The sequence below is a fragment of the Primulina tabacum genome, chromosome 7, assembly GCF_025594145.1.
Source record: "Primulina tabacum isolate GXHZ01 chromosome 7, ASM2559414v2, whole genome shotgun sequence".
NCBI lineage: Eukaryota > Viridiplantae > Streptophyta > Magnoliopsida > Lamiales > Gesneriaceae > Primulina > Primulina tabacum.
In genome coordinates this window covers 38,545,298-38,556,954 of record NC_134556.1, presented here as the reverse complement: position 1 = coordinate 38,556,954, position 11,657 = coordinate 38,545,298, and the positions used below count along the sequence as shown (strand labels likewise).

Below are 11,657 nucleotides of genomic sequence, written 5' to 3'. Positions count from 1 at the left end.
TAGAAAAGAAACTAATTCAAGAATAAAAAATAAAACCACTTTAAAAACTTTATAAAGCCACAAAAAATTACAAATGTCCTCTTAAAAAATTGATTTGATAATCACATAAAATACTTAAATCTAAAATTATGACGGTGTGCACATAACAACCGTACGATCAAGTGAATCACATGGAGTTCACATGATCCAACCGTTATAAAATACACAATACATGTTGTGTACCGTAGATGATATTCAAGCGGTGATCTTGAGCCGTCACAGAGGCCACCAAAAATCTGGCAGCCAGCTACACAGAAAATGGCGTTAATTTTGAGTGTCAACTGCAAATATTTTCATGAACCCATCTACTTCAACAACGCTGATTCCAAACCCAATCCTTCCCAATTCTCTGGACGGTTTCAGAAACACCGTTCTTCCTTTACTGTACGTTTTAAACTGGTAATTACTTTTTTTTTTTACATACCCATTTGTCGATTTTATTGCTATTTTGCCAATCATTGTATTGGTTCCTTTCTACTGGTTTGTCTTCTCCATTTTTTGGTAGTGGGAAGAGCGACGTCGTTTTAGGGTTGTTAATTGTTCAGGGGAGGATTCGGGTCAGCCCGGGGCAGAAGGTATGGGTTTGAGTGATAATTTTATTGAGTATACTGAGTACATATCGTAAAATTATTGCAGCCTTTTTTAGTAAAATTTATTTGGTTTTTGTATCAGAGGATGAAGAGGCTAGTGTAGGTGTTAAAGCAGCATTGTCTGTTCTAAGGTTCTACAAACGTGAGTTCTTCCTAACTCTACTAAGAATTATTTGACAATATAGTTAAATTTATCCATAATTTAGTAAACTTCCATTGTCTGGCCGCAATTAAACATGAAATAAAATAGAGTCGGGGATGTGAGCTGGAGTGATCGAGTAGAGAAGTTGGTAGAATCAAGTGCTACAGTTTATTTTCCCTGTATTTTGCTTTTTGCTTTATGAAATACTGGAAAATAACTGAATGTGTCGCATCCAACGCTTTTCATTGGTTAATCTTGTTGGGCGTGTTCTAACGACGATTGACTGAGTAACAGGGGAAATTTCACCCTTGTTGCTAAATAGTTGTCGGTATGTTCCGACATGTAGTGAGTATTCGATGATCGCTTACAAGAAGTATGGAGTTGCAAAAGGGACCGTATTGACTGCTTGGCGCCTTTGTCGTTGCAATCCTCTTGGTATTACCCTTTTTCCAATTTGTTGTTCCATATGTAGAAGTACAAAATCATTCATATATTATTTTGAAAATGTTTTCTGATTCTGCTGTAAACCAACTATTTCAAAACTGAGCAGTTTGGATAACTGGATATTTTGAATCCTTTTATACACAGCAATGATTGGTTTTGTGATGAGCTATTATCATTAAATAAGATAAAAATATGTTATTTTTTGAACGTGGTAGGTGGATCCGGCTTTGATCCCCCTAGATGGTTTGATGAGGCAACTCCACCCGAGCAGTGAATTACTTTGATTGGGAATGACATGGTAAGTATATGCTTATTTCGAATTTGGAAAATTGTCAATAAATATGGGACAAACAATAATTTATCGCGCATAAAGCAAGCATATTTAAGCATAAACCCCATCATTCTTCTGTCCTACTGTTACTAATTTTTGAAATGTTATAGAAGCTTATCGAATTTGATTATTGTTTGGAAATTTTGTATTTGAAGATTTTAATGTCCTTCAGAACAAAAGTTTAGCAATTTCTTAAGTCATGATTTGAGCAGTGGTTTATTTGCTGCTACTGCTGTGGAAAGTATGTAGAAAAAATACAGCCACCAAAGCAGCAATTCATGCAAGGGAACAGGAAATCTGCTTCAAGGATCATCACAATTTTATGGCCCTGAATATTATTTTGGACCGAGTCTTTGGTAAAACGGACAGATAATAGGATCTCTTAAAAGTTTATCATCGGTAACTCTAAGATAATATCTGCCGAAGTACAGAAAGCTAGATCTGGTCGAGTAAAATATGCATGGAATTGTAAAGATTCCCCCTGAAATAATGTGTGTATGTGCATGAAAATACTGTGGCTGCCTAGTTTTGTTACATTTTGGTGATTACTGGGTTGTCCATTACTCTGTGGTTGCGACTTTTTAGATTAGTTATCATCTGCCATCTATTTATGATTTTTAAGGGTCTTGTCCAAAAATTTCCTTTTTCCTTTGATCTGATGTCCTGTAAGTGGATACTGTTTTACTTTTTACAGCTACACGTATATGATGTGTAGCAAACTAGTCAAGTCCTCTCAATGACATGAAAATTTCCTTTCAGACAAATTGCAATCCCCGAGCAGCCAAAGTTATATTTCCAAAAAAAAATATAACCGGAACTTGCAAAAGTCGATAATGAACCAAAAAATTGCTTGCTTTCTCCTATGATTACCAAGTACTCAAACTCAAAATAATACTCCACGCACAAAGTTGTGAAGCAGATAAATTTGGGTTTTGTGAACATAACCTTATCTTCAATTTATTCTATGGGAGCTGATATTGTGTCTTTTGATTACTGGAAAGTTTCATTTAAACATTATTCAGATAAAGTAGACAGTTGTTTATTGACATGTAGAGCTGTTTACACCAGTGTCGATTGTCTTTTTGGAAACCAGTCTTGTGAATTTGTACTGAAGCTCTGTTCAGTACTAAGTAGTGGTTTTATTAACCAAACAACGCAGGGAGGATAGTTAAGAATATTCCTAAATTTCAGATGAATTAGTTTGGAATTTCCTAGTTGGCCTTTTGCTTACATCATTGGTTGGAAAAATTGGATGCATGCATTTCTTGATCCAGATTCATTTGACCTCATCTGATATGATAAGATTTGTCAAATGGTTTGAAAGATCCTCGTAGGTATCTGTATCTATAAGTACCTAGTTAAATTATAATCTAACATAAACACTTGAACTATGACATTTCCTACCGGATTTTGAAACTTGGTTGGGTTAATGTTTGGCTGATCAAAAGCAGAAATGCTCTGAGAGTCTTGAGTGATCCATTACCAACAGAATGGTTGTTATCTCAGTTCTTGTGGCATACCTGATGTTTAGATGTTGATATACTGTTGCTATCAGAGCCATGAAATTATCCATGACCACCATAGTCTTTACTTGTATTTATATCATAATAATATTGCCAATAACTCTTGGAGTCCCTGCAATCCAATTTGGGGACTTTTTTATGTAGCTGCAGAATATGATGCATCAGCAAAATGGGGCCGCAATTTCATCCAGTCACCATTAATGGAGGTTCTGACTTTGCATTGGCTGAAAGAGAGTGGTTGGTTTGATCTCACGTATATAGGTGTAATTATGGTCCACTCCAAGTATATATTAGTGCAAGTGTTTAGTAGAAAATGATAGTGGTTAAGATGTAAGCCATTCTTTTTTATAAAATTATTTTTCTAGAGTTTCCTTTACTTGATATCATTTGGTGGAAGCAACCCAAATAGGATAATGATTTTTCTTTACATTTGGTCAAGATGAATGAAGTGATGCATCGAGAATTAGTCAGTTCAAGAACATTTTTTCAAGTCATTTGTTAAAGATTGGTCTTGGTGTTGGGTTTGTGGGAAGAAGTTATCGAAATATAATATTTAATATTTTAATGATATTCTATATATCATAAGGTTTACAAGCTTCACCAGTCGACTAGGTCCAAAGGTGAAGAAAGGATTTATTATACTTTAATAATCATACATTAATCGCATGCCGGTGTACCATAATTTAAAGCCTTCGGAATTATTTAACCTCAAAAAAAAAATCCCAATTGCAGGTGGGTTCAAATGCTTTTCTTGATCTTGCAAATAATACTAACAATTTGCACAGTTAGATTCGAGCTAAAGAACATGTTTGGGGCATTAACGTTGTCAAATAGAGCATTGGTTTGTGTGTCATTATCGTACTCAACTAGTTTTTCTCAAAAGTAAACTTTTGTGGTGTCCTTCAAGTAGATGACATGAAAACTGAATATATCTCCACCTCTCGAGGTCCCCCACAAGTGGCAATGGCAAATGCTATGTGGGGAAATTTTAGCATTGATTTATAACACTTGGTTTTAATCTTATTTATTTTTCTCTTGCTTTTTTTAGCGTTGATTCAAGAAACTTAATAGAGTTTTGATCTTATTTATTCTCCATACATTATAAATTCCACATAGGTATGATATGCTGATTAAAATTACACGATTTGCCCACTTGGTACATCACACTTTGTATTAAAATTTCCTTCATATTTGAAACAGCTCGAAAAATTTCACATTAATCAAACCTGGAGGATTTACTCTTCAAGATCCAACTGTATCATCGTGTAAGTATGGAATTTAACGCACAAAAATGCTACAAAATCGAAACAGAGGATTCGAACGAGGGAACTAGACTGTTCTTAATTTCTGTTAGAAAAATTCCATAGCAGCGAGAATGGAGATCACAAAAGCATAAAATGGAGCAAAGAGGGGCATACATCTGTGCATCGTGCATGAGATGTAACACAAACCTTTTCATTCAAAACAGAGAAAAAGAACTCTTTTTGCGGAAACCAGACAACTCGGTAATTCCTTTGCATCAGAATGAGAAAGCAACGTCAACATAAAAAGGCGCTGCTACATTAGAGTTTGTGATCGAACAAGTGAGAAGAGATGCACATTAACTTCGAACCATTTGATTAGTGTCACAAATCTTGTATATCATGGATGAATTTATTTCTTAAATAGGTTTCCAACACGAAATAGCGTAGATTATCCGCCCTTTCCAGCCCATTAACAGCCAATGACCACCTTCATCTATTACAAAATCTTTGTGGTAACACGTTCTCACCTTATATATCGCACCTTTCATGATATCTCTTTCGAAAGGGATGTGCATGAAACCCGCCCGAAGATCACGTACTTGCCACTGTTTATAAGTTTCTGGCCTTTCAACTCTCTCCCAGCCTTCACAAGCTATGACATTCAATGCTTCCTTCCCAAATATATCTTTCTCAATCAACAGTCTTTCCTGTTTCTCCCGAGGTATGTTTGATTCCAGCATGTCGAACAGTGCAGAGAAGTGGAACAAAACTTCCCGAAACCTGGTGACAAAGAATGGCGTGCTATATGCTCCATTGAGTACACCATGGATGAATAAAGACGGGTTAATTTTCCTAATCAGGTTAAGAACCGCTGTTCTTGAACTTTCTGCAACCACCGACTCATCAAGTAAGTTCTTGCCTCGATACAAGCAGGTGACTACCACGAATTCATCCTTGTCGATCTTGAGATCCTCCATTCTAATTGTTTCCCACTTTTGGGCTATAGCATTGTATTCAAAAGGAACATTAAATTTCTCAGCATAATGCGCCAATCGGCGCCCTGTCTCCTGAATTCTTTCCGCGGGTCTGAAGCCAGGTCGCGGAAAGTCTATTCCGGTAATCCGAACCTTAGGTGGACCACCTTTTCGCGCTGCGATACGCTGAATAAAAGTAGGCCACTGGAAGCCGTAAAGGATACCAAAATCTATAACATGAACTCTTGTTGCCTTTTCTGATTTTGTCATGATTGTCTTATTCGAGGCAAAATTAGTTATCTTCCTGAATGGAGATGATGCAAGATAAGTATAGTAAGCTTTCAAGTAATCGGCAGCAGTTGTTCTTCTATTAACAAGGGCTTTATGTATCTGGCTACCAGTGCCAGCCAAACGTGCTTCTAGACCATCGGCAAAATAATGAGCCAATCTCTGATTCCCATCACCAAAAGGAGACGAATGCAGCCTGATCTGTTTAAGAAGTTCGTTGGCATTTCGATGCTCGTCAGCAGCAACAGCTTGAGCACAACTAATCAAAAGGGTTCTCAAATCAACAACTTGTTTTTTCCGGCTCTGTTTCTTGCCACGGCTCTTCCCACCCCTAGATCCGTTTAGTTTCAGATTGTGTTGCGTACCTTTAGTTGCTGCATATTGCAGGTCAGCACGATAAGCTGCAAATTTCTCTCCATGCTCCCCCAAGGAAATAAGCAAGACATTATCAAATTCCTCCATAGGCACATCAGATTCCGTACAGATAGCAGGAAGCTTGCTATTTCTCTCTTCTTCAAAATCCGAATCCAAACAATGACCATTTTTCTTACCCTTTGACTGAGAAGGTGAGCATTCTTCCACCTCATCTTTCTTCCCCACCTCAATTACCCCTTTGACAGATTCTTCTATTGAATTTTGAGCTAAAAAACCATTAACATCCAAACTGATTAACAATTTATTTTCACCAGGAAGGAACTTGTTTGCTTCTTCCACCCCCTTGTTGAAATTCCATACAGATTGACTTTCACTATGCATTTCACGCATCTGCAGAGGACTTATAGGCGAGTCCGAGAAAACATCATCAATATTATATAAGATATTTGACGTACTAACAGACGAGTTGGGAATATGATCAGTGGTATGACATCTTACTAGTGAAGTATCTCTATATAAAGGAGCGTTGATCCACCTTGGATCGACTGCATCAATTAGGTAGCCATTGCCATTACTATCGCTATGTGATAAACTATGGGGATTTACATAAGAATTGCCATCTGGGATCTCACCAAATTGACTAAACAAAGCTGATTCGGGCTGAGGAGAAGGTGGATATTTCTTACCAAGGACATCATAGAATGACTTTTCTTGTGCTTGAAGATCCAACGACTCTTGAAGCATATGTGTTTTGTCCTCCATGTCTTCTTCCATGAGCATTTGATCTATAAACCTCAAAACTGCATCGGAAAAGTCACAATCATCTTGATATTCATCCTCGGTGTCAACACAAGAACTAGAGATGGTACCATTTGAAACGGGCCGGTTTGCGACCAAACCTACCACTCCAACATTATGTTCTTGAAAGCAACTTTGATACCCCTGCCCATTAACTAGCGTCTGATCTGGATTACTATTATCTGACCTGATTCCATTTACTAGTTTCCCATTGGAGAACTCGCCCATGGATTGATTCCTCGATTGAAATCCATTCGAGGGATTCAAGAGTCCATGAAAACGTGGATCCATTGCCATCTACTGTATCAAGAAAATTGTATATTCTTTAAAATGAACACCCAAACTTCCAAGATTTCCACTGCAACTTTTAGTCCTCACCTTACATGAAAAAACTTTAAAAGAAAAAAAAATGAAAAAAAAAATGCAGTACGGACAAATGATAACAGCAATTTCAACTCCGAAAAATCATCAAGATTGAATCTTTGAACATGTTATAGATGCAGAAATACATGCTAAAAGACAGTCATTGGTCAAACTCAGTACATTTTCCCCGGAATCAGTCATTTTTAGTACACTGACTTTTTTTAAAAAAAAATTAAAGCAAGCAACCTGAAGAAATTCATGGAATCTGGACCGATAACATATTTTGACCTGGTTAGCCGGTAATTTATACTTGCGATCATTTGCATAAAAATTTCTCACGATATATGATTACCAAATGACTTGAGAATTCATTCATGATTACAAAATTCATCGATGTAACAGCAAGAGCAGCTTTTACGGGTAATTTTTTTACAAATCACGTTAGTTAGATAAATTGTATTAAAAAAATTTTGTGCGACGGTCTCATCCGATAAAATATTGGAAAGATAAATTAAATTAATAATAATTGATCAAGAGTTTACTCCCTCCATTAACTTGTACATTCGTCTGCATGTAATATTTATACATATTAGAGTAATTGCTTTCGGTATGACATGAGACACCATAACTTTTTCCAATGTTCCCTTAATATTATATTTGAGGTAATTAATAACAATGTTTTTGGATATTAAAGCTTATGGTACTTTATTATTAAATAAAAACAGTCCATTATGAATGTGATAAATTAAATATTAAAAGTTATAAATTTTAATATTATATTAATAATAGAGCTAGAGCAAGAGCGAGGGGCAGTAAACAATTAAATAAAAACTTATAAAAAAGTACATCAAGATAATAAATATTATAAATTTTCTGGCTTTTTTTGGTGATTGGTGATTGTGCTAATACGATATCATCACTGTATAAATAAAAAATTACGATGTCCGACTTGGTGCCCTTTATTACTACATATTTACTATTTTTAAAATGATTGCATCTTTAGACAATGTCCCCCATTCAGGCATAAAGTCGGCACTCTCCAACATCGGAATAAGTAATTAATTATGTACTAAATTGTTATTAAAATTACAAATTAATAATCATCACAAGATTTTATGAGACCGTTTCATGGGTTAACTTTGTGAAACAGACTTCTTATCCGACCAAATTCATTAAAAATATTATTTTTCCCTCAAATTATGGACCAGATTGATCCGTGAGTCACAATAGGCTTACTCATTATTATCGTTGTTATTCATATAAACATTTTTTTATCTTTTATCTGAGCAATAATAATTGAAAATTATACACAGATAATCGAAAACATTGGATTCCTAATATCTAGACCCAATTTAAATGGGCCGTTTGATACCACTGATTTTAAGGTTCTCATTTGGTTAATTAGTTACTTTTAATAGCTAAAAGTTGACATAAATTGAAATTTTTAATTGTAAGTTGGGCTGATTTTGTTTAGCATATTATATATATTTTGAATAGATAATTTTCCGAAATTTCTTCTTTATATCATTTTACTTGTAATTCAGTCTTTTCGGATTTTTCGGTTTCGAATTATAAGACAATATTCCTCGATAAATAGAAAAATTTGGTCCGGATTTTTCTTAAAATTTTTTGGAATTATATATTTGAAGACCAAAATAAAATTATCTCCATCGGTGTAATCTATTCTTGTAGAGGGGTAGATAAGATCATGTCATTCGATAGACCAAATAATAGTTGGACTTTACTATCCCAACACTCCATCCTCGTTGAGTGAGTCCATGAACAACAACTGCAAGCTGACAATAATTTATTAATGATTAGTTTGTTTAGGTTTGAATCTGTCAAAGCATTCATTTCACACGTGTACGAACATAAATTACATCATAATTCACAATTGAAATACTTTATTTTCGATTCCTACTATGTACAACTAATTTTAAAAATATGGACGTAGTTCAACTATTTTTATAACTACTATTTTTATCTGACGTGTTAAAATGGTCCGGCCGATGGCTTGAAAGTCTATTCAGGACGAGGTTTTGAGTTCAATACTTCTCCTCCCATTCTTGGATCGCAATGGCCACTCCCCAAGATATCCAAATAAGAGTCCACTCACGGCGGGGAAGCAACATGATCCACCCTGTCTCCGTGGATTCACCGCAGCTCGCCGCAACACAGAGCCCGAACGCCGTTATTTATCGAGAAGTGAAGCATTTCAAGAAATGTTTTCCTTGGTTGATACCTTCCTTTGTGATAGCAAACACCGTGATGTTTTTCATCACCATGTATGTGAATAATTGCCCCAAGAATTCGATTTCTTGTGTTGCCAGGTTTCTGGGAAGGTTTTCTTTTCAGCCATTTCGTGAAAATCCTCTTCTTGGGCCATCTTCTTCAGCGTACGCCTCTTTTGTTGTCATGCCCTTTGAGTTTTTGGTTTTTTTTTTCAGCATAAAGATTTTGGCTTTAGTCTTTAGTGTATTGTACCCTTTTGCTAGTAGGATGTCTTTATGAATTCTGATTCATTATGTACGGTCATGATAATCCGAGGGCGAATCCACTCGAGTTTACTTAATATGGTCCTGATTCATTTTTAAACATGAATCTTCTATGTGGACAACCAATTACTTGTAGTTGCTAATATCTGAGATGATGAATTTTACTCTTCTTTTTTGAATAGGTTGACTTAAGATTTTTCCCTGAATAAATTCTGTTACTCTAATATTTTTGTGCGTGTAACAATTAATGATTTTGCAACATTTCATTTTACTGTTGTACATTACTAAGGTAAGGAATTGATTTTTCCTTTCTGTTTTTTTCTCTTAGGATGGAGGAGAGTATAGTTTTGATTATGTCATCTAAAAAACGAGATCCAAATCCTTCTTTTCAGGTTAGAGAAGATGGGAGCCTTAGACGTTGGTAAAGTCGTCCACAAACATGAAGGATGGAGGCTTATCACCTGTATCTGGTTACATGGTGGAGTTTTTCACTTACTTGCCAACATGCTGAGTCTTTTAGTTATTGGCATTCGGCTCGAACAGGAATTCGGATTTGGTATGTGACGACTGACCGTGAATTTATCATCTGTAAATTTTCTGCTTATTTGTTTAATAATAACAACATCCACATGATTTTTAAGAAAATCAGCTGGTATGATCATTTTAATCTTGGCCTCGTAATGGATTTCAAACTGCTTTTGTAACTCTTATATCATTGTTTTTTGCCACTGCAGTACGTATTGGCTTGCTTTATCTTATATCTGGACTTGGTGGTAGCTTGCTGTCTGCTCTCTTTATTCAGACAAATATATCCGTTGGCGCTTCTGGTGCACTTTTTGGATTATTGGGAGGAATGCTTTCGGAGCTTATCACTAATTGGTCTATATATGCAAACAAGGTATGTGCACTTTCATACATGTCAGATAAATAGTAGGTTGTATTGTTGTACTGTGGTATCAGTTTTCCTAAACTGCTTAAGAATACAAATTTCACCCACCCATCTTCCCCGTGTCGCCCCTTGGATGAAATACTGCATCTATCTTCTATGACATGAATTTCAGGTTTTAATTTCCACTCACAAAACCTTTTGTTTAGGTCGCGGCTTTCTTGACCCTAGTGATAATTATCGCAATCAATCTGGCTGTAGGGATTCTTCCACACGTTGACAATTTCGCTCATATTGGAGGGTTTTTATCAGGATTTCTTCTTGGTTTTGTGTTCTTGATCCGCCCCCAGTTTAGATGGGTAAATCAGAGATATGCTCCTCCAGGATATTCCTCAACATCAAATAGTCCTAAATTTAAGGCTTATCAATGCATACTTTGGTTGGTTTCTTTGATCCTTATGATCGTTGGGTGAGTTCTTGAATCTTGAAATCATGTTTTTATGCCATTCTGTTCTTCTTTCCACTTTCTTGAGCGAGTTTACGAGGCGTATGGCATGAAATTTTATTGTGAAAACTCATTTTTGATATAGGATCACGGTTGGCATGGTGATGCTGTTTCGTGGAGTTGATCTGAATGATCGTTGTTCATGGTGCCATTATCTAAGCTGTGTTCCTACTTCGAGGTGGAGCTGCAACACACAGCCTGTTTCGTGCCAGGTCAGAAAGTCATTCGACATACTCTTTCTTTCTATCCACGTTCTTATATGTACGAACTTGAGTTATATTTCACCCCCTAGCTCAATATCGTTACTGATGTCGGATAGTTTACTGATGTCGGATAGTTTTTCTCATCTGTAGGCTGAACAAAACGGTAGCCAGTATACGTTGACGTGCTCGAACAGCAGCAAAAGCAGGACATATTCGTTGTTGAATCCAACAGCAACGCTGATCCAGGGGTTATGTGTGCAGCTTTGTCGATGATGATTGTTTCCCCGGCTCTTCTTCACATGTTTTTAAGATAAATTTAAAGACAAAGCTATTAAACTTGTGTCCTCCCTATGAGATTAATGCGATTGTTGATCTGGAATCAGTTGAACTACGTTGCCATTCTTTTGTCAATTATAACCTATTAAGTTTTTTTTTACGTTGATTTGTAATATTTAAT

At 36.0% G+C, this 11,657-nt stretch overlaps 3 protein-coding genes across 10 annotated transcripts; 2 read left to right on the top strand and 1 right to left on the bottom strand.

The window, feature by feature from the left end:
- Positions 1-224: 224 nt before the first annotated feature.
- On the top strand, positions 225-3,496 carry LOC142551822 (UPF0161 protein At3g09310-like). Of its 7 annotated transcripts, none has more exons than XM_075661247.1 (6): positions 225-423; positions 545-614; positions 712-771; positions 1,066-1,206; positions 1,431-1,513; positions 3,214-3,496. In XM_075661247.1, the coding sequence occupies exons 1-5, from the start codon at positions 298-300 to the stop codon at positions 1,487-1,489; spliced, it is 456 nt and encodes a 151-aa protein (XP_075517362.1). In that variant the 5' UTR covers positions 225-297; the 3' UTR covers positions 1,490-1,513; positions 3,214-3,496. The 7 variants fall into 7 exon arrangements, with proteins under 7 accessions (XP_075517362.1, XP_075517358.1, XP_075517361.1 ...); XM_075661243.1 differs by having other exon boundaries at positions 231-438; XM_075661246.1 differs by having other exon boundaries at positions 231-438; positions 3,179-3,496.
- A 949-nt stretch (positions 3,497-4,445) lies between these two features.
- On the bottom strand, positions 4,446-7,364 carry LOC142551821 (scarecrow-like protein 9). 2 transcript variants are annotated; one of them, XM_075661242.1, is made up of 2 exons: positions 6,854-6,921; positions 4,446-6,750 (listed from the first exon to the last, which is right to left on the bottom strand). In XM_075661242.1, the coding sequence occupies exon 2, from the start codon at positions 6,728-6,730 to the stop codon at positions 4,730-4,732; it is 2,001 nt and encodes a 666-aa protein (XP_075517357.1). In that variant the 5' UTR covers positions 6,731-6,750; positions 6,854-6,921; the 3' UTR covers positions 4,446-4,729. The 2 variants fall into 2 exon arrangements, with proteins under 2 accessions (XP_075517357.1, XP_075517356.1); XM_075661241.1 differs by having other exon boundaries at positions 4,446-7,364.
- Positions 7,365-9,120: 1,756 nt separating this feature from the next.
- Positions 9,121-11,591, top strand: LOC142551820 (RHOMBOID-like protein 1). The gene is made up of 6 exons (XM_075661239.1): positions 9,121-9,507; positions 9,999-10,162; positions 10,341-10,504; positions 10,702-10,961; positions 11,083-11,209; positions 11,351-11,591. Exons 1-6 carry the CDS (start codon positions 9,188-9,190, stop codon positions 11,471-11,473), a joined length of 1,158 nt encoding a protein of 385 aa, XP_075517354.1. The 5' UTR covers positions 9,121-9,187; the 3' UTR covers positions 11,474-11,591.
- Positions 11,592-11,657: the final 66 nt, after the last annotated feature.

Bases quoted from the DNA above. Each gene is read 5' to 3' on its own strand.
- LOC142551822 (XM_075661243.1), top strand. From the start codon at position 298: ATGGCGTTAATTTTGAGTGTCAACTGCAAATATTTTCATGAACCCATC. The intron at 615-711 runs GTATGGGTTTGA...TTTTTGTATCAG, and splicing joins GGGTCAGCCCGGGGCAGAAG to AGGATGAAGAGGCTAGTGTA. The intron at 772-1,065 runs GTGAGTTCTTCC...ACTGAGTAACAG, and splicing joins TGTTCTAAGGTTCTACAAAC to GGGAAATTTCACCCTTGTTG.
- LOC142551821 (XM_075661241.1), bottom strand. From the start codon at position 7,045: ATGGCAATGGATCCACGTTTTCATGGACTCTTGAATCCCTCGAATGGA.
- LOC142551820 (XM_075661239.1), top strand. From the start codon at position 9,188: ATGGCCACTCCCCAAGATATCCAAATAAGAGTCCACTCACGGCGGGGA. The intron at 9,508-9,998 runs GTACGCCTCTTT...CCTTCTTTTCAG, and splicing joins CTTGGGCCATCTTCTTCAGC to GTTAGAGAAGATGGGAGCCT. The intron at 10,505-10,701 runs GTATGTGCACTT...CCTTTTGTTTAG, and splicing joins GGTCTATATATGCAAACAAG to GTCGCGGCTTTCTTGACCCT.